General features: G+C 39.8%; 2 protein-coding genes across 7 annotated transcripts in view; both read left to right on the forward strand.

Moving 5' to 3' along the window:
• Positions 1 to 558: 558 nt before the first annotated feature.
• On the forward strand, positions 559 to 4,568 carry lactb2 (lactamase, beta 2). The gene is made up of 7 exons (XM_015046894.1): positions 559 to 790; positions 1,509 to 1,669; positions 1,798 to 1,918; positions 2,044 to 2,222; positions 2,936 to 3,084; positions 3,624 to 3,711; positions 3,809 to 4,568. Exons 1-7 carry the CDS (start codon positions 669 to 671, stop codon positions 3,850 to 3,852), a joined length of 864 nt encoding a protein of 287 aa, XP_014902380.1. The 5' UTR covers positions 559 to 668; the 3' UTR covers positions 3,853 to 4,568.
• Positions 4,569 to 6,652: 2,084 nt separating this feature from the next.
• Positions 6,653 to 19,553, forward strand: part of LOC106956210 (nuclear receptor coactivator 2) — a 48,841-nt gene continuing 35,940 nt past the window's right edge. For 3 of the 6 annotated variants that reach the window (XM_015046895.1, XM_015046900.1, XM_015046901.1), the window contains exons 1-2: positions 6,653 to 6,831; positions 17,426 to 17,480. The gene's annotated coding sequence lies outside the window, so the exon portion shown is untranslated. Of the gene's footprint in view, positions 6,832 to 17,425; positions 17,481 to 18,691; positions 18,922 to 19,553 lie in introns of those variants that run through there. The other 3 variants (XM_015046899.1, XM_015046898.1, XM_015046897.1) reach the window with 3 other exon arrangements.

A 19,553-nucleotide genomic window follows, 5' to 3' on the forward strand; every position in this document is an offset into this window, starting at 1 on the left:
ACCAATAGCTCCCCCTTGTTTTTTTTTTTTTTTTTTTTTTTTTTTTTTTCCGCAGTTAAACTTAACCTAACTTTTTAAAAAGTGGTTTGATAAAAATGCCATAACAAGAAATTGAGCACAAACGATTAGATCAGTGAGTTTAAATCATTTTAAATTTTTAAATTAGGCTTGCTTTTAGAGCACAAAACCTGTTGCTTGTTTTCTGTAAAGGTTTCAAAATAAGATAGATAATAATTGTTCATGCAAAATAGATAATATTGGAAACAATTTAATTTTAAAAAATTAAATTAGAAAGGGATAACTTTAAAAGTACAATTAAAACCTTTCAAATTTGGACACGTAAAACCCCAAACAAAGTGGACCTTGCTAACCTCATATTTCCATTTTCACTTATATATATATTTTTATTTTTCAGCATATACTTTTCTTTATAAAAAATCAAATTTAATTCTAAATCATAACTTATTATTTTAGCAATATTTATTTTTCATTGTTAAAAAACCCCCCATTGTTTTAGAAGTATATTTAAACCAAACCTTTTATTTTGAAGTGGGCACATTCACCGGAAGTAAACACGTGCGTTTCCTGTTTTACGACGCTTTAAGGTTTCTATTTTGAACTTTTACCTCTTTAATGATATTTTTTGCTGTAGAGAAATCGTTGTAGCGATGACCGCCATTATTCCTCGGATAGAGCAGCTTTCTGCCAGAGTTGTTCGGGTTTTAGGCTGCAACCCGGGTCCGATGACTCTCCAGGGAACCAACACCTACCTGGTCGGAACCGGGCAAAGGTGACTGCTGTCAACACGTCAATTCATGTTTTTGGGCCTTTATCGTTGTTTTATTTAGAAATAACAGTTATGAACTCTGAGGAACACCTACTGTTCGTATTTTATGCTACTTTCAAACCTTGTCAACCAAATTCAGCAGGAAAAAAATCCTAAATTTATGCAATACTTGCTCAAAAATACAGAAAATGTGAGAACGAGTGCATTATGAATTGTAAGTCTCTGTTGATTGTGACGGCCTAAATCACATCCAGGGCATTAAAATTCCTGCAGAAGTCGTTTTCTAGGGAAATAGTTCTTCATAAAAGCAGCCGAGTGGTCCATGCTAGCTCTGGAGGATCAGGTAGGAAAATAGGACAAGTACTGATCATGCACTCCACAAATCTGACCTTCATGGAGCAGTGATGCAAAGAAAACTGTTTGCCTACATTCAAAATGCTATCAAATAGAAAACTAACCATCATGGTTAACCAGCATCCCCCCAGTAGAACGGCAGCGGCTGCATCATTGTGTGGGCAAACTGGTCAGAAATGATGGGAGGATGAATGGAGCAACATTCTAAGCAATCCTTGAAGATAATTTTGCATTAACTGTTTCTTTTATGTACGCAATATCTTGAGATGGCCTGTAACATTTTGGTATATCACTATTCACTAACAGTTATTTGCTGAACTTCAACTAAACAAAAAAACATTGACTTTCTCTCTGACTTTGGTTTCAGACGTGTGCTTATCGACACTGGAGAACCTGCTATTCCTGAATACATCAGCAACCTGAAAAATGCTTTGGGACAGTTCAGCACCAGCATCCAGGAGATCATCGTCACTCACTGGCATCACGACCACACCGGCGGAGTGGAAGACATCTGCAGAGATATAACCGGTTTGGTTTGTTTCTGTGGGTTCAAACAGGGCTGGGCTGTTTGATTCTGTTTTTAATCAGAGCATATTCCTGCATGATTGCTTACTGAAGGGGATGAAATGAATGCAAACAGCTTTTCTATCCTGCAGGATCTGACATTCGGGTCAGCAAACTCCCACGTGCCACCCGGGTCACAGAAATGGCTGGAAGCAAGTCGTATTCTTACCTAAAAGACGGAGATATTATCCAGACTGAAGGAGCCACTCTCAAGTCAGTTCACATCTTCCACTGGGAATTAGCATATTGAGTAAACTAAAAAATAAGTTACAACTTCTAAGGTGAAACATGTTTGAATGGGAGGTCAGTTATATCTGAGCCAAATTTCCACATTTCAGAGTGCTTTTCACCCCAGGCCACACTGACGACCACATGGCCCTGCTGCTGGAGGAGGAGCAGGCCATCTTCTCCGGAGACTGCATCCTGGGCGAGGGCACGGCCGTGTTCGAGGATCTCTACGACTACATGAAGTCTCTGAAGATCCTGCTGGACACACAGGCTGACCTCATTTACCCCGGTGAGTAGAAAATTAGCTTTGGCAACATGTTTGTACACATTACCCCAGAAAGTTATTCTTTGGACACATTGCAGTGTGATGTCGCAGATGCTAGAGTCCGCCCCCCATCTCCCTGCTGGAGGGCAAAAAGCTGCTCACCGACGATGACAAGCATTGGTTTTAGCTGTCAAGTTGTCAACATAACGTGTTAAATCTTAAATGTATGTGTGCTATGTAAAAGAAAAAAAGGGACACAGTGCTTTCCTACTAATTGTCAACATAACAACAAATAGATAACAAGATCAGGAAGAAGTTTTAATCAAAAATATAGCAAGGGAGAGAGAAGCAGGTCAGGTTTGGGGTCTGTGTGTAGCATAGCCGACGCAGAGAGCAAGGAAAAAATAATACGAGTGGTTTTCAGTTGTTCTTCAACAACCTTTCAGATTTTTTCCCTTTGTTGTGGCACACTGCACTACATTAATAATACCCACATCTCCAGGCTGCATTTAGTTAACGAAATTGTTCGACCTCGGGTGTGCGGCTATAGATGGCAAGTAAAAGAAAAAGTATTTTTGCCCCCCAGCGCTGTGTGCATGCCTGAAACCTCCAGATGTAAACAATAACATGGAACATGTCTACACTAAAATGCTGAGAGACAAGAACACCACGTTTTTCACTACACCGCTGCGTGGTGACAGTGTAGATAGCACTGTTTTCCTGGTGTTCCTGTGCAGGACACGGACCTGTGGTTCAGGATGCTGGCGCTATGATCAAACACTACATCACCCACCGAGACCAAAGAGAACAACAGATCCTGAAAGCTGTTCAGGATGGAGCAGGAAAGCCTTTTTCTTCAATGGAGCTTGTAAAACTCGTCTATAAGGTCAGGAAGAATACTCGGTCTCTTTGAAGCTTTTTATTTTAAGCTCTTGAAAGCACACAGGTGTGAGTGGTTCTACACTAACCATAAATAAACACACATAGTCTGCTTTTCTAAGTTAGATTTGTCTATTAAAAACACAACAGTTTTACAGAACCACAGTATGTACAGAAATATTTAAAAGCAAAAAAGTGTAAGTGATCCAATTGTTTTTATTACAAACTTTAAAATGAAAATGACCTACTCCTCCCTGAATATTTCAACTCATTACAGGTATCATATTCCTACCATGTATGTATTATTTACTTTGATAAACAGACTTTCAGACTCAATTCAGAAAAGGCTTTCAAGTTAATGTGCATTATTTATTAAAAGCACACAGTATCCTCCTTTTAATTTTCACACTGTCTGTATTTTACAAAGTTGGAAATATTTTCTGATGAATTTGTCTGTATTGTTGGTGAAGGTTATCCGGACATGAATGGCCAAACCGTCATGGCTATTTAACCTTACATTTAACCTTTGTGCCTGTTTTTCTCCAGGACACCCCTGAAAACCTGCACCAAGCAGCTAATGTCAACCTGGTTCATCACCTCACGAAACTGGAAAAGGAAGGCAAGATCACTTTAGGTATTTTATCACTTCCTCTGCTGCAATAGCTAATGCAACAATCCATAAACCACTTCAGTTCTCATTCTGGTCTAATGCAAACATGCATCTCCCCCAGTGGATCACTCTTCTACGAGCAGCAAGTGGAGAAGTAATCTATGATGTCCAGCCAAACTTAGATGAAATAATATAAATGCAACGTTCAACCTGAGTGATGAAAATCCATCCAGACGACATGGGAATCCTTTTTAAAACCAAGTGATCACATTACACAGTGATGGGTGTTGCTGAAAGGAACACCTGCTGAATGGAAAGTATTGCATGTTTTTTTTAAACATGTTGCTTTACATGTTTTTTAAAGGGGTAAATGTCTTGTATGGACCATGTTGTTGCTTGCATCACAGATTTAAAATGAATCAAAAGGTCATTTACAGCCTTGATTTAGACATCTCCTACAGAGTGAGCTCCTGTCTGTTTGAATTCTTCTGCTTCTTAAAAATTTGGTTTCTTATACATATTTTCTACAGTTTTTCTGCCCAACCGAAAATTTGATTTACTCTTAACTGCTTATCATTTATCTCTTTATGCCTTCATACAGGTGGATTTTTTTTATAACTGTGGTTATCATTTTTTAAATTACCAATTTCTCTCCTTAACTTGGTAGATTTTGTCCCCTTAACATTTGTTCTTGGACTGTAATGTGACGTCTGTATGAAAGTAGGTGAACACGGATCCAGGTTACCACTAGGTGGCAGCATCTGTTCAGTAACCTGATCTGTCAATTGTTATGAAAAAATAAAATAAGAATCCAGTAATATGAAGTAAAAAGGTTCTATCTTTCTTGATGAGGTTGTAAATAAATAAGATTCACATTGAGACTTATTGTCTGTCTTTTATGCATATGTTATGTGAGTTGTTCTATTTTTCATTGTTAAACTAATGTTTAATTTTAATAAAATATGACATTTGGAATTTGAACAGCTGAACATGATTCCAACTAAATCATTATGGAGAACCACTATAGAGTTCCCTCATTGGTTCTGCTGGGTGACCTCTTGAACTCTGGATCTCATCTGTTTCTGTATTGACTCACGGTGCTGATGCAGTCTGACTACATGGGGACTTTCTTTGTGTCAGTGCTGCTGTTTTGAACACAAACCTTTTTAGTATTTGACTGGTGATTTTACTTACAGTTAGCAAATGTCATTATGAAAGACTTTATTGACAGAAACATGGAGAACACAGAAAGGTTGACGAGAAGAAAAAAAACTCAATGTGCTGCATTTGGATACCAGGTTACAGAATTTAATGGTTGGTTGGTTCCAACTTTCACAGTCTTTAGGTCACATTTACTAAAAATGTTCTTGTCAAGATTAGATCTTTAAGAACTTTTCCGTGAGCATATATACAAGCTCAGTTGTACCAACCGTAACTTGACCTTCTGGGAACCTTAAAGGAATGCTCTCGAAACTACCTTTAACATATGTACCGTAGTTTGAATTTGTAGGGACCTCCAGGGAACTTTTTCTGAAATTTGGTTGCAACAATATTGGTGTTGGCTTTGAAGAACATAGAATGGTCCTTAAATGTCTGCAAAATGTTTATTCATCCTTCACAGCTTGACCTTTAGAAAACATGCAGGACTGTTCCAACATACATCTGAACCTTTAGGGTACCTTCCTCCAACAACGGTTTCCTAAAAGTTTCCTTAAGTTTGATTGTCTTGAAGGAAACTGAGTGAATGTTCCCTGAAGATTGTTTGACCTTAAGGCGACGTTCAGTGTCAGTTATCACATTCAAAGTGTTTTGTTTTCCTGAAGGTTGACTGCCACTTTTCAGAGTGACTTTTAGGGAAGTTGAGAGGTTCCTTAAAAGCTTGTAAGTTGGTTGCGACAATTATAGGGTAGGCTGGTTTCCACTTTGAGTTTGACTTTAGATAAATCTTAATTAAATGTTTCTCAAAGCTTACAAAGATGTAGGTTGTCACATACATGGTGTGACCTTCTGGGTACCTTGCCTAAGTTATGTTTTCCTTAAGTCTGGCTGCAACTTAGTTATAACAATAAACTTTCTTGATTTAACAATATGATGCTCCTGTATTTATTTCCCAACTATGGCAGATAAACACCTCGGTACTGTTGCAGCTTTTTAGTGTGACTTAAGGGATTTGAAGAAGCATTCCCTATAGGTTCCCTGTAAGTAGGTTGCTTTATAACAGTTCCAGAATCTGCAGGAGTTGTTCCTAGAAGGTCCCTGAAGGGTTTGTGAAGAAAGTTCTCATTTTGTTGCTAAAAATTGACTAAAATATTTTAGACCAAATATGCCCCAAAATTTAGGAAACTGTCTGCCTCTTATTAAGATGAAGGAAATGCCACTTTGTTTAATTAAAATTAGCAGATATAAAAATTTTTCCAACAAAATTATTTTATGTTGGAAAAGCAAAATGGCCCCCAACTACTTTCAACTTTGGGATTGTGGCAAAACGTTGGTACACCCCTACCCTCATGCTTAACTGGATATTCAGTATAACGTTCTGAATATTATTTACTGTATTATTTAGAAGATTTGTTGCAATCCCCCAGTTTGAACTTCAGGAAACTTGAGGGAATGTCCTTAAAGGTCGCTTGTAAGATTATATCAGTCAAAAGGGAATTATAATATAATCCTTAAAACGTTCCCTGAAGACTGATTTTAGCTTTTACTTTGGTTTTCAGGAAATGCTCTTAAATGGGTTGTTTTATGTTATTTCCAACGTTCAGAATTAGAATATAAATTAAAAGTTTTGTAAGCCAATGTAAATGACATAATATTCAAAACAGCAAATGTTCTCATCCGTTTTTCCCCCCGCAGCGAGTAGCTTATTCATTTACAGCCACAGAGACTTGCTTCCTCAGGTTCAATTTTAAACTTTACATGCGAAGAAGCGGTGTGGAGCTGAGTTGGTGGCGTTACGAGAAGAGAGGAGGTGGAGGAGGAGGAGGAGGAGGGGGTCTACTAGTAAAGATAAACAGCCGAGGAGCCTCTGAGCCAGATGAACATGGCGGCTCCGGCTCTGGACGCTCCTGCCGCTCCGTCCCGCTGACCCTCACAGCACCGACGAAGTCCCCGCTCAACAGCCGCCCATGGCACCTCAACTCCCAGGTAAGTCTCTGCTCCTCCAGTCCCACCCCCTCGGTAATTTCCAGCACCAACAGTGGTGGAGGGGCTTGTGCAAAGTGTCTGTCAGTTAACATCAAGGTTAACCTACTTTAGGCTGAATTTATTTTGTGCTGTCTACGGCGCGACAGTAAGGATATGACATTTATGGTGCGATAATAAAGATTTAACATGGGAATAAAAGCAGCCTTCGGGAAATAACGTTTCTGACCGAGAGAAGCGGCAGCTGCGGGGTTTTATTTATAAGCGTCGCTCTTTTCGTTTAATTATTTCAAGTTGGATTTAATCTCTAACAAATGTAACTTGTTTGAGTTCAACATGGATGAAATATGACTGAGATGAAGACACTCATGTTTACACTTGACATCTCAAGTTATTCCGTGACAGGTTCGTTTATCTAGGACTTCCTCAAACATCTCAACCGTCAATTCAAATCAACGTAACTCACGACTTCCGGTTTAAGGTTTCAAAATAAAACGCGAAATAGTTCTGATTCCTGAAATTGAGTTATTTTTACGGTTTCACTTATTTTGGCGTGACCAGAAATTTATTTATTTTTTTTAATTTTTTTTATCAGTAATTAGATTCAATTAATTAATTGAGTTTATTATAAACACATTGGGCTGCACAGTGGCGCAGTTGGTAGAGCTGTTGCCGTGCAGCAAGAAGGTTCTGGGTTCGATTCTTCTGCATGGAGTTTGCATGTTCTCCCTGTGCATGCGTGGGTTTTCTCCGGGTACTCCGGTTTCCTCCCACAGTCCAAAAAACATGACTGTTAGGTTAATTGGTCTGTCTAAAATTGTCCCTAGGTGTGAGTGTGTGTGTGTGCGCATGGTTGTGTGTCTCTGTGTTGCCCTGCGACAGACTGGCGACCTGTCCAGGGTGTACCCCGCCTCTCGCCCGGAACGTTAGCTGGAGATAGGCACCAGCACCCCTCCCGACCCCACTGAGGGACAAGGGTGTTCAGAAAATGGATGGATAAACACATTATTCATACATTGATCTATTGAGGCTCTTGCATGAATAGCTGCATCTGTGAGACTTGGCACAACAGTGCCACAGATGATCAGCCCTGGTTTTGTCTGGGATCTCTCCTCTTCCTCTTGGCAAAAAAATAAATCATAGATTCAGTATGGTGTTAAGGTTGAGGCAAGTTTTTCACATTTCCCAAAAACCATGTTGATTTTCACGACTTCTGGAAAAACATTTGGCACTGTGACAAGTATAAAAAGTGGAACTTTTTGGGATAGAATTAAAACTAAATTTGTAAAAACAACATCATAGCAAATCTGGCGGTAGTAGTTTTATAGTCTGCGTCCTATTTGCTTCTCCAGGGCCTGCATATAATTTATAGAACCATAAACTCTGCTGTCTATACCAGGATATCTTGAAAGAGAAAGTCTAGACATAAATTTGTCTTGCTTAGCCCTACCGAACAATTCTCCAAAGGTCACCAGCAGGTTCACATCTGAATAGCTCAAAGTAATCAAGTACATAAATAAAATAAAATAAAACTAACTGAAGATTTTGGAGAGGCTTAGTCAAAGTCCAGACTTAAATTTAGCTTAAATGCTCTAGTTTGTCCTTCTTCAACAAATTCAGCATTTTAAAGGATAATTTTCATAAATACTTGTACTTTTTTATGCAGCAAGCATCTTAATATTATCACTTAATATGCACTTATTTTGAAAGTACATTTCCGGTGTTTCTCTAAACAAGAAAGTGATTGTATAGAGATTTGTTAGGAAGTTGCTAGAAAGCATTAATATGAAATACAATGAAGGGTCAGGTATTTTGTTATTTTACTTTATATGTTATTTTCTTATCAATAATTTATGTAAATCAATAAAACGCTGTGCAGATGTTGAAGGAATCTCTGGACTGCTGACCCAATATGTTTATTTTAATACAACCAATAAAGACTTCATCCTCTTTTAACAGGAGGTGACAGGTTTCTGCACAGGTCTTCTGGTGTTGCTGAGAAGTCCCATGAACTCTGCTCAGAATTCACAATCCAACACGGATGTCATGTCTTAAAAACACATTTTTTTAGTGATATATGACTGCATGTTTTGCATTCTTTGTGGTGGCTGGTTAAAGCTCTTCGAAGGCAATTGACATACCAAAACATAAATCATTTGCACCGCAGAAAGTATTTTCCCGTATTTTCCCAGTGACATTCTTCCTCTCAGAATCCCATCTATCACATTGTGCTTGAATGCATTCTTGAATCATGGCATCTGATGAGGATCGTGACACCAGCCAAACATGTTATTCGGGTTATTACACACTAGAAATTAAGTGCAGGTCCTGACTTATTGTTTAACTCTGCAGTTTTGCTCTGTCAGCGCAGCGGAGGAACAAGAATGTGCCTGTGTTTGCTGTTGCGCTGGTATGTTCATGTAAGAAACCTGTCAGTTTGCCTACGTGACAGGTGCCATCTGACTCCTCTGGCTCGTCTGGTTGTGTTATCTTTGAGGGCTGGACTCTTGATTTAGTTTTTTAGGCTCTTTTTAAGGCATGTTTGCTCTTCCCCGCACCCAAAGGTGAACTTTGTAAAGGATTACAACATGTATAGCAGGTTTCCAGAGCCTCTTGGCGTCTAGCCTCCTGCCTTGGAGGATACCTGATTCTTCAGATGCTTTGTTTCCTTGTTAGGAATTTGGAGCAAGTGTGAACTTTGACTGTTCCACAACATGAGAAAAAAAAGTCTTCCACAGTTTATTGGTTCAGGGATCCACCTGGATGTGACATAATTGTGTTTTCCAAATGCATTTGGTATAATTAACCTTACGTTCACTACCAGGGTAGTAATTTCACCCTTGAAGCATGTGGTTTAGAAAAATGTTTGTCTATTCTAAAACCAACCTGTAGTCCTGCTGGAAGAGTGAAGGAATATACGCCAGATCAAGATCTTAACTTCAGGTTGGCAGTTTGCCCAGGGAGGGACGTCCCGACCAATGACAGACAGAGGAGGAGGAGGAGGAAGGGCTGGCTGCCAGTACAAACAGCATCATGGGAGACAGTGAAGCTATAAAACAATATGGCTAATGTCTCACTGAGCCCTGTTCAGTTCATCATTTTAAAATTGAAGAAAGTATGGCACAACTACATGCCTACTGGGGATAAGACAGGGTCTCATCCCAATGGTGATGCATGGTGGTGGCAGCATCATGGCGTTGGGGTGTTTTTGTTCAGCAGGAACAGGAGAGTCAAGAGCTTATGGGAAGATCGACCGAGCTAAATTCAAGCTATTTTGCAAAGATGAATGGATACAATTTCAGCATTAAAGACTTTTACTTTGAGTTCCAGAGAAAGGCACACTACACTTTTCAGATTTTTATTTGTGAAAAGGCTGAAAATTAAAGAAACGCTACTTTGTTTTGGTCTATAACATGAAGTTTGTGGTTATAAGAAAATATTGGAAGACAATGCAGCCTGGAAATGCAGATAGGTGCGATGCTATGTGACATGCTATGTGACATGCGACATGCAACGTGACATGCTACGTGACATGCTACGACATGCAACGTTACATGCTACGTGACATGCTATGTGACAAGCACGTAGCTTGTCACATGCTATGTGACATGCTACGACATGCTACGTGACAAGCTACGACATGCAACGTGACATGCTACGTGACATGCTACGACATGCTATGTGACATGCTATGTGACATGCTACGACATGCTACGTGACATGCTATGCTACGACACGCTATGTGACATGCTACGTGACAAGCTACGTGACGTGCCACGTTTTTTTCCAACAAAAACTTTGTTTTTGTTGGAAAAACTATGGGCTGTTTACATCAAGTCTTACCAGTGAAGTTTACACTGCAGTACAGAAGTTGCATTTATGTGTATCTAACATCTCAGTGGTTTTAGGGATATCCATTTGCTGTAGTTATAGCTCACATTTAGCTTTAGTTTCCACTTTGTGATAACTTTACTTCTTCTAAAACCGCAGTTAGGAGTTGTTTTTCTTTTTTTTTGTTATAAAGCTTTTCAGTGTATGGTGAACCACAAACCACCCTCTGCTGCCATGTGTTGGACTCTGTTAATAACAGTGTTACCACATAAAACAAAACGTACAAACAATAAAAAAACAGCCTTATTGTAAATAACTCTAGATATGTTGAAGTTTACCATTTTGGCCACCATCAATTTAACTTCATTTTTACCTCCTTTTTTTCCAGGATTGTTGATGCATTTATAGCATAGACAGCATAGACAACCAAATCTATTGTATTTTACATATTGGCCTTTTAGGGATAGTTTGGAAGTAGTGCTTTGCCCAAGGACACTTTGATTATGGCGCTGGGCAAACCACAGTGTAATCAACAACCTTGTGATTGTGGGACGTCTGTAGCCAGTGCCACTGCAAATTATCTGCAAGTTTAACAGAATTTCACGTTCGCTCTTTTCCTACAAACTACTTTAATTCTGTTTCTTATCCTCTTTACTTCACAGAGCAACATCCTCAATCCAATTGCTGAAGTCCTAATCAACCAACACTCACGTAAATGCATCTTTACCACACAAAAGCGATAACTTCAGCATGTGTGTGTGTTTCCAGGTCCAGTTTGTTCATGAAGTTCCACACGTCCGGTTCATTTTTACATTTATTTAAATGTACCATGGGCGTGTGTCAGCTTGTCTGCTAATCTATGTTTGTTTACGTCTAGCCTTTCTTGCTGCCACTAACTAATCAACTGCACGCTGCCCCTGGCTTTCTGTCACGTAGCAGAGACAGTCGTCTTCCATGTCTGATCCTCCTGGGACCAAATGCTCTAATTAACCATCACAGGCACATGCACAGACACACTCACTCACTCCCAGAGCCGTGCCACGGCTCCTTTCAGAGCCTCCTGTTTAACCCCAACGCCACAATCACAGCAACATTCTCTCAGCAAAGTTTAGAAAGAGCCACCATAAGGGTACTTATGGGTTTTATTTCTAAATTCTAGCAGGCACATGGACTTTTTTGGATAAACTATGGCATTAAAAGTCCATCCAAAAGGATTCTAATGGCATGTGTGAACAGGAAGAAAATGTTTTTTTGTGCAAATTTGAATGTGGCTGCATTGTTGGATTTTCTATGTATTTTTACAATGTAAAAATTGTACTACCTATTGAACACAATGAATCAGTGTAAATGAGCCAATCTCTCCCCCTCAGTATTTTTTCTTCTTCCAGAAAAAATCAATCATTTCTCATATTCCAACATTTAATTGTTGAAACTCTGACTTTCTCATTAAATACAAAAAATCTTTAGGAAAGGCAGCAAAGTTGCTTTGCTTAAGGAACATGAGCAGTTCTGTGTGTACAGTCTGCAGGAGCCTTCTACGTGCAGACCACCATACCGAGAGCTGTGCAGGATTACGCTCCAGACCAGGGAGCCAAGTGCAGCAGGTTGCATAACAAGTGCTAATTTGGTTAGCTGGATCTGACGGCGGCTGTAATTCTCCAGCACTATGACAGCAGAGCTGAGGTAGAGGGAGCGAGTGACTGCACAGGCCTGCAGTTGGATGTTACAAGCTAATGGCATAACAAGCTTTTGCAGAGCAAACAGTGCCGCTGGCCAGAGCTCATTCAGATGTTCCCCAGTGAGATGGGTTATCCACACAATGGACAAAATTCATTTGAGCCAGATTGTAATGCTGTGAGCTTTTTTTTTTTTAAACTTGACTCTTTTTAAAGATGAAAGTTTTGTTTTTGTTTGTTTGTTTTTTATTCACATGAATGAGTCAGCACAGAACTTTCCTGTCCCCAGATGATGTCAAAGAACTCGTAGAATGTGTCGCAGTTTGGTTTATTGTTTTCAGTTGTTGCTGGAGGGCACGTGCTGCGAGGCATTTCAGGAAACAGAACAATTGTAAAAATGAAATGGGTCTCACAGCAAAAGAGACTCATCTATACTACATTAGCACTGAGAAACAATTAGCAAAGAAGAGACGAGACAAGAAAAACTCTGATAGGGATTATTTTGTGATTTTTAAAACCGATCCTATATAAACTATTCCAAATAAATGGCTTCAATTTATTTTTTGACTTTTATCCTGACTAAAGTGACGCATAGAGTTCACACAGTGATCTGATAAAAGTAAAATATACTTACTGTCACAATGGAAGTGTTTAGATTAAAGCATATTCATGTATTAGAATGGCTTAGTTAAAGTCCAGAGAGTCTGAGGCACTCACCATCTAATCTGACAGATTATGAACTATGCTGCAAAGAAGAATGGACAGAAAAAAAGTCTCTGTGTAAAGCTGGTAGATGACTTGCAGCTGTAACTGTAGTAAGATGGTTCTGCAAAAAAGGTTCAGGATGACATTTCAACTTTTCACTACTTTGTATTAGTGAATCACATATAAATAATAAAATCTACTGAATGTTGTGGTTATAATGTGACAAAGTTTTTTAAAAAAGGTGCAAGAATATATTAGCACCTCACCGTGTTGTGCATTTTTCATAAATGTAACTCTGACCACGACTGATGCGTGTCTGATGTGGGGTCGCACTGTAAAGCAGCTCAGCGCAGCTACTGATATCTGTGTTACCATAGAGCTGCTTGGTAACAGAAATTAATCACAGCCAGGAAGTAGGCCGTCTCTCTGCGTGGCCCTCGTTGACTCTCCACAGCTCCCCTGTGCTCTCCCATCAACGCGTGTGCCTGCGCCGTAGAGTTTTCTTACCACAGTGTCGAGTATGCAAATAATTAACAGTCAAACGCTCCACAGCATCCTGCAGCATATGCCTGTGGCTTTGTCTGTGCAGGATGAACTTTGCCTTGGGTTGAAACATGGGGATGTTTAGCGTCTGTGCCAGAGATGGTACAGACACAGGAACATTTACTGCCGTCGCCAATAAAGATGCAACATTATACCACACTTAAAAATGTAGAAAAGTTAAACATTCAGCTTTAATCAATTTATTCAGGAGGGAAACAATTCCATCTTAATAAATAATTTTTTGACAAAGTTAAAGGTGGTACAACTGTTAATATCCCTGATAATCTCTTTAAAGTAGAGGAGTTTTGGAAAATTGACTTGAGTTTTAAAACATGTTGTAATGCTATCACCTTATCCAAAATATACCCAGTTTTGCTTTGACTCAGTCATGCATGTTTGAGGAATCCTTGAATCTGCTGCTGCAGCCATTGGGGGTGCCTTAACAACTGCAACATGCAATGCTCCGCCCATTTACCCAAAGCTCCGCCTTTGAGCATCAGTCTCCAGCTCCTCTAGACTAGTGGCAGCAGTAGATGGAAAACACGTGGTGGAGCTTATCATGCAAACTGCAGTGCTCCTTAGAACGATTAGCGGCATTAGTGGACAGCATGTAGAAGCGTTGGTATGATGACCTGTGAAGGGGGAGTGTCAGAAAGAATAGGAGTAGGAACAGAATCCAATTTAAAGGCATTGGGTATGCCTATGATGAGAAGTAAAAAGAAAAAAATAATTGGCTTTGATATACACAGCATTTTATTACAAATGCAGGTAACAGAGTTACTCGATTCTGGTATAAAATGGCAGAATGTTCCAGGAAAATAAACAACAGGTTATCTGTTTTATTCTGATCCATACTTTATGTCCAAGTAAAGACAGAAATGTTTCACAAGATATAAACATAACTTTCTTCCTTGCAGAAATGAAAGAGAAATTTATGCAAGAAGGAAACAAATAAGATCACACTTCCTATTGCTTTGAAATGTTGAAGAAGACTAAGCGATGTTCTGGCCTCGTCCTAATGTCTAATCAAATTTAATTAAATTACTTTTTTTTCTGCATGTTTCAGTGAGTTATAGTAGCGCATTAATTATAAAACAAGTCTTTTAACAGATCATCCCATTTATTTGTTTATTTTTTATCCACCTTTGTCTGTTTGCAATGGTCAACACAAACTTCTTCCTGAAATTAATCATCAATCTGAAGCACACTGAGTCCTTGTGTCATTGTGCATACAGGAACGACATTTGTGCTTGTGTGTGCAATTTGTGAAGTTTGCACAGCAGTTGGGAAGAGATCAGCTGTCCGTCCCTCCTACACGGACACACACTGATGCACACACATTGACGAGCTCTGAAAACATGCAACCCTCCCAGCAGTGGCAGGTGCATGCTGAAGTTTCAGCGGTTTGCGTTCTCCAGGATGACTGCGAAGGCCGCAGTCCCACATGTATCTGCCCTGAGATGCGCACGCGCTGGGAGGGAGGAGGCGGCAGCAGACGCTTTGACTTTGGACGCCAACCAAAAAAAAAAACAACTTCTTCTTTTTGCTGCATTTTCATTTGGTGTTTTTCGGTTACACTAACCCCTCCCCCTCTTTCACACTGGCCCAAATATTAGACTGAGCACTAAGAGGTGATAAGACTTGGTTAAGATGAGCTGCATAAATTAGATTAAAAAAACTTAACTGGTCAATTTTTAAGCCCAACACAATGCTGCAAAAGCTTTCATACCCCTTGAACTGGTTTACATTTTGTTGTGTTATAAACTAAAACGCCAATGTATTTTATTGGGATTTAACATATAGAGTAGCACATAAACCTTGACACAAATTCTTAGTGAAATTTAAGTCTGGACATTAATTGGCTCTTTGAACCTCTGTGTATATTTTAAGTCTTTTGTAGACTCTCAAGATTTGTTTCATTGTTGTCATGTATTTCATAGGAAAAGCATCCCCACCACCAAGTTTTACCACTGGGATGTTGCACAGTTTTAGTTTTCTGTCACATGAAACTTTATCTTAAGTTTCTCTCTTATCTGAAGAGCACCTTCTTCCTCATGTTTGCTGTGGTCCAATTATGACCAAATGGGATTTCCTCCAACACTGGCTCTAATTATTTCTAACAGTTTCCATTGCAACTTTGCGGAATACACTAATGTCAATACGCCTGAAAAACCATCTCATCCTAGCACAAAAATTGCTGTGTTTCCATTAAGCAAATTTATTTTCAGAATTCCAATTTGTGCAATTGCAGGCAGGTCAGCTTTTCTCCCTGACCTGTCTACTGCTGTCCATAGTCTTCATGCTGTTTGTTCTCTAATGTCCTCTAAAAATCTCTCAGGACTTCACAGAATTTTCACAGATTTTTTCTTCTTCTTTGTTTAAGATTTATACTGAGATTAGATGAGGATTCCTTTTATAGACTAGGGGACTACTAAAGATTGCACTGGATTTTACTTCAGGGTATCAGAGTAATAGGTGCTAAATGCAAATACACTGGACCTGTTTATTTGTAATCACTCCGTTTGTTTAAATGAGGTTGAGGACAGGAAGTGATTCATCAGAGAAGCTTGTAATATTTCCTGAAAAGGTGAGGTTCATCCAGCTTTTCCAAGGTGAGGCAGAGCAGCGCGGTGCTACCAGCGCCTGGCGAGCAGGTATAGGCTCTCTGCTGTTTTTGTTACAGGAACTGCAACGTGACACCCGATCCCCGACTCATCAGTCACAACACAGCTTTGTGTTTCTTGAAAACAGTACAGCAAAAGTGTGCCGATTAAAGTCAGATTCAAGCAGGTTTTCCTTCAGCATCAGCTGTTCAAATAAAAAGGAGACGTCTTTTTTTTCATCATCAATGTGAACCCCATAGTCAGTGGGAACTCTGAATCTGGACCAGCACCACACTGGTCCAGGTCAAGCTCGCGGTGTGAAAAATGCCTGAAAGCACTCGGGCTCGTCCTCTCAGGCTGCTGTCATTATCTGGGAAAAGCTCCAGGTTTTGTTGTTGCTGCTGGCTGGCGTGAGATTTCCAGAATTACCAGTGGGGGATGATTCAGGTGATATTCAGCCCAACTATTTCATTATGAAAGCTCAGCATAGTATTTATGAAGCGCCGAGTCACATACGTGATCCCAGGCGTGGTCAATGGATCACAAAGCAGTTAAACACCTTTTTAATTCTGAGATTCTTCTAGGGATATTTGGAAACATTTGATTTTATTTATTCAAGAAAAGTACGCATTTACTGTTTCAAAGGTGTTTATTTTACCACCTTGCGTCTGATTCGTCAAAACGGGTAAAACGTCCTGCTGGTGTTGTCTGGGTCCACCTGCTGCTGCCTGACGGGTTCTGACCCACCGGTTGGCCTTGTGGTGAATGCCACCTGGGTGTTGTTGGTAAAACAGGTTGTGTTCTCAGATGGAGTGGTTGCTTTAGTATCGGTGTCTATGTGGCCAAACTTTGACTAAACAGCAGGACAAGTCCCTTTAAGAGTTACCATATATTGTTATGGAAAATATTTAATGATTTGCAGTTAGTAACATCTGAAATAAAAATAATTTTACTGAAGAAACATTATTTATTGTTACAAAACATTAACCTTCCAAAGTATTCATACCTTTCTTTCGTTCAGTCGTATTTTGTCGCATTACGACTACAAATGTCAATGTATAAAGGTTTGAATTCTGTTTTTATCCAGCCTCTTTTTCTCTGAAACCCCGAAATAAAAGCCAGTTCAAAAACTTGTCTTCTGAAGCCACTTGAATCCTCCTAGGTGTAATTTAATCTCCATATTTGCATGCTAAACTCTGGACCTTTATATTAAACCCGATGTTTTGCTGTTTGTTACAGAGAGGACAGACTAATCTTCCAAAGTGGATGCTTACCAGGATGCTTTGTGTTAGAGGTTGGTGTGCTTTTGTTTTCTGCCCGTTTTTTTCTTACTTGCTTTGTGTCTCATTTGTTACCCATATTTTAAAATCAGACATAAATAATTTAGATATAACATCATGTTTTGTGAGACTCTCAAACATCTTCGCTCTATTACAACTTCCACACTGAAGAGTATTATAGCTAGCAGGATCTTTTGACACACTGTTTACTTATCTAAAAAAGAGATTTGAGTTTTAATTTGGTCACCGACCAGAACTTGTTAGTTCATCTTAACACTTAGATATAGAGCATTAGCTGATATGGTGGTGGATCTGAGTTTAAAATCTAGGCCTTCACCTGCTCTCCAGCCCATTTCTCGGTACACTTCCTTTCTCAACTGCTAGTTTCTGCAAATTATTTTTAGTCTCTTCATTACATTTCATTTGAGCAGCCTAACAGAGCTCAGCGGTGGGTGGCCATAAATGCGTTATCTCAAGTGTACAACATGATTTCCTGAATGGGGAGACTAACTTATGAGTACTCACACTGGAGCTCATACTAGAGTTTATAGAGCCAAGCTTCGAGAGTAGAAATTTCCGGAACGCGCAACAAGCTACTGAAGCAAACAGGAACACCCTGACATGACAACATAGAAAGTGAAAGCTGAGAAAGATGTGAGGGAGGCAGTTAGGCTGACAGTATTTGTGTGTGTGTGTGTGTGTGTGTGTGTGTGTGTAGTCCTGTTTATGTGGGAAGCTGCAGTTGTTCGCTGAATTACCTTCATCACTGTTTCTTTCTCTGCCGCTCGTCTCTTTTGTGTTCTGCCCTGTCACTTAGGCTAGAGCTTGTTATCAATGCAGCAATGAGGTTTATTATGAAGGTGGCGGATGCAAATCAAGTGTGTGTTCTGCTTTCACCAGCTTTGGTATTTGCTGCCACTAGTTAAAGGTAGTTTTACAAAAAAAGTAGGTCTTGGACAATTGCATTGTAAAATGAAAACCATCCACAGTACGATACACCAAAACAAAAGAACAACAGGTCATGCAAATCCTTTTGTACCTAGAAAGGCAGTGAGCGATAAGGGAGACAGGTTTTTTTTCTGGACATCAGCTAATAGGAGGGAGGAGTGTGTATGTGTGTGTGTGTGTGGTGGGAGGAGACAGGGAGAAGTTTGCGTGTGTGTCTGTGCGGTAGAGAGAGAGAGGGAGAGAGGCAGGGGGAGGAGACAGGGAGCAGAGAGGATTTGTGGCATGTAGTTAGTCAGCTGTCATTAGATGCGGATGACACACACACGGGTAATCTCACAGAGAAGAGAGGAGGGAATACACAACGTGCAGATGACAGTGGCGCGTGTGTGTGCATGCGTGTGTGTGTTTACTGTGTGGACCGTGTGAAAACCAGCTCGCTGGCCCGGTTGGCATGAGATTTTCAGCCGGCTCGCGACTTGTTATGGACTGCTTCAGTTGTTGGCAGAGGTGAGTTACTATAAGGATATATATGACAGCAGATTTAAAGGCACAGTCCGGGAAGTTGAAGTGGTTCAACTTTATGAATCTATTTGGTAGTTTTCTGTTCTTGTATACAAGTTAAATATTGGAAGAGCAAATTATAAGCTAATTATTTACCTCTGAGAATGTTCATATGATAAATATTCAGTTTCGGATCCTTATTGTTCATAGATTTATTGCATTTCCAAATCTCTCCATTTTTATATCAAACAAAATACTTTTAGAGCACTAAGAAACTTTCACTTATCTTAAACTGTGTGATTTGTTAGTCACCATGTTGTCTTTATGTTTCATTATTACCAAATGGGGATGAATTCAATTCACCCAGTTGGCGTGGTTGTCTTACTCAGTCCTGGACTTTGAGCTGTCATGTATTGTTGTTGTGGGTTGTGACACAGTGTGTGTGCGTGTGCGTGCGTGTGTGTGTGTGTGTGTGTGTGTGTGTATGTGTTGCGAAGGGGAGTGGTTATGATGGACTGGTGGCTCACAGATTGTGGAGTCAGCAGGCCTGAAGCTGCCCTGTCACCTCAGGTCTAACCAGCTGACTGTTTGCTCAGTTTGCTTCACGTCCAGAAAAAGAACTGTTTTCATTAAAAAGC

This window comes from Poecilia latipinna, unplaced genomic scaffold (assembly GCF_001443285.1).
Source record: "Poecilia latipinna isolate Pla-1442-1.1 unplaced genomic scaffold, P_latipinna-1.0 Scaffold797, whole genome shotgun sequence".
In the NCBI taxonomy this organism is placed as follows: Eukaryota; Metazoa; Chordata; class Actinopteri; order Cyprinodontiformes; family Poeciliidae; genus Poecilia; species Poecilia latipinna.

Excerpts from the sequence above, each read along its gene's own strand:
- lactb2 (XM_015046894.1), top strand. The coding sequence starts at position 669 with ATGACCGCCATTATTCCTCGGATAGAGCAGCTTTCTGCCAGAGTTGTT. Across the intron at positions 791-1,508 it reads CTGGTCGGAACCGGGCAAAG|ACGTGTGCTTATCGACACTG; the intron begins GTGACTGCTGTC and ends CTTTGGTTTCAG. Across the intron at positions 2,223-2,935 it reads GGCTGACCTCATTTACCCCG|GACACGGACCTGTGGTTCAG; the intron begins GTGAGTAGAAAA and ends GTTCCTGTGCAG.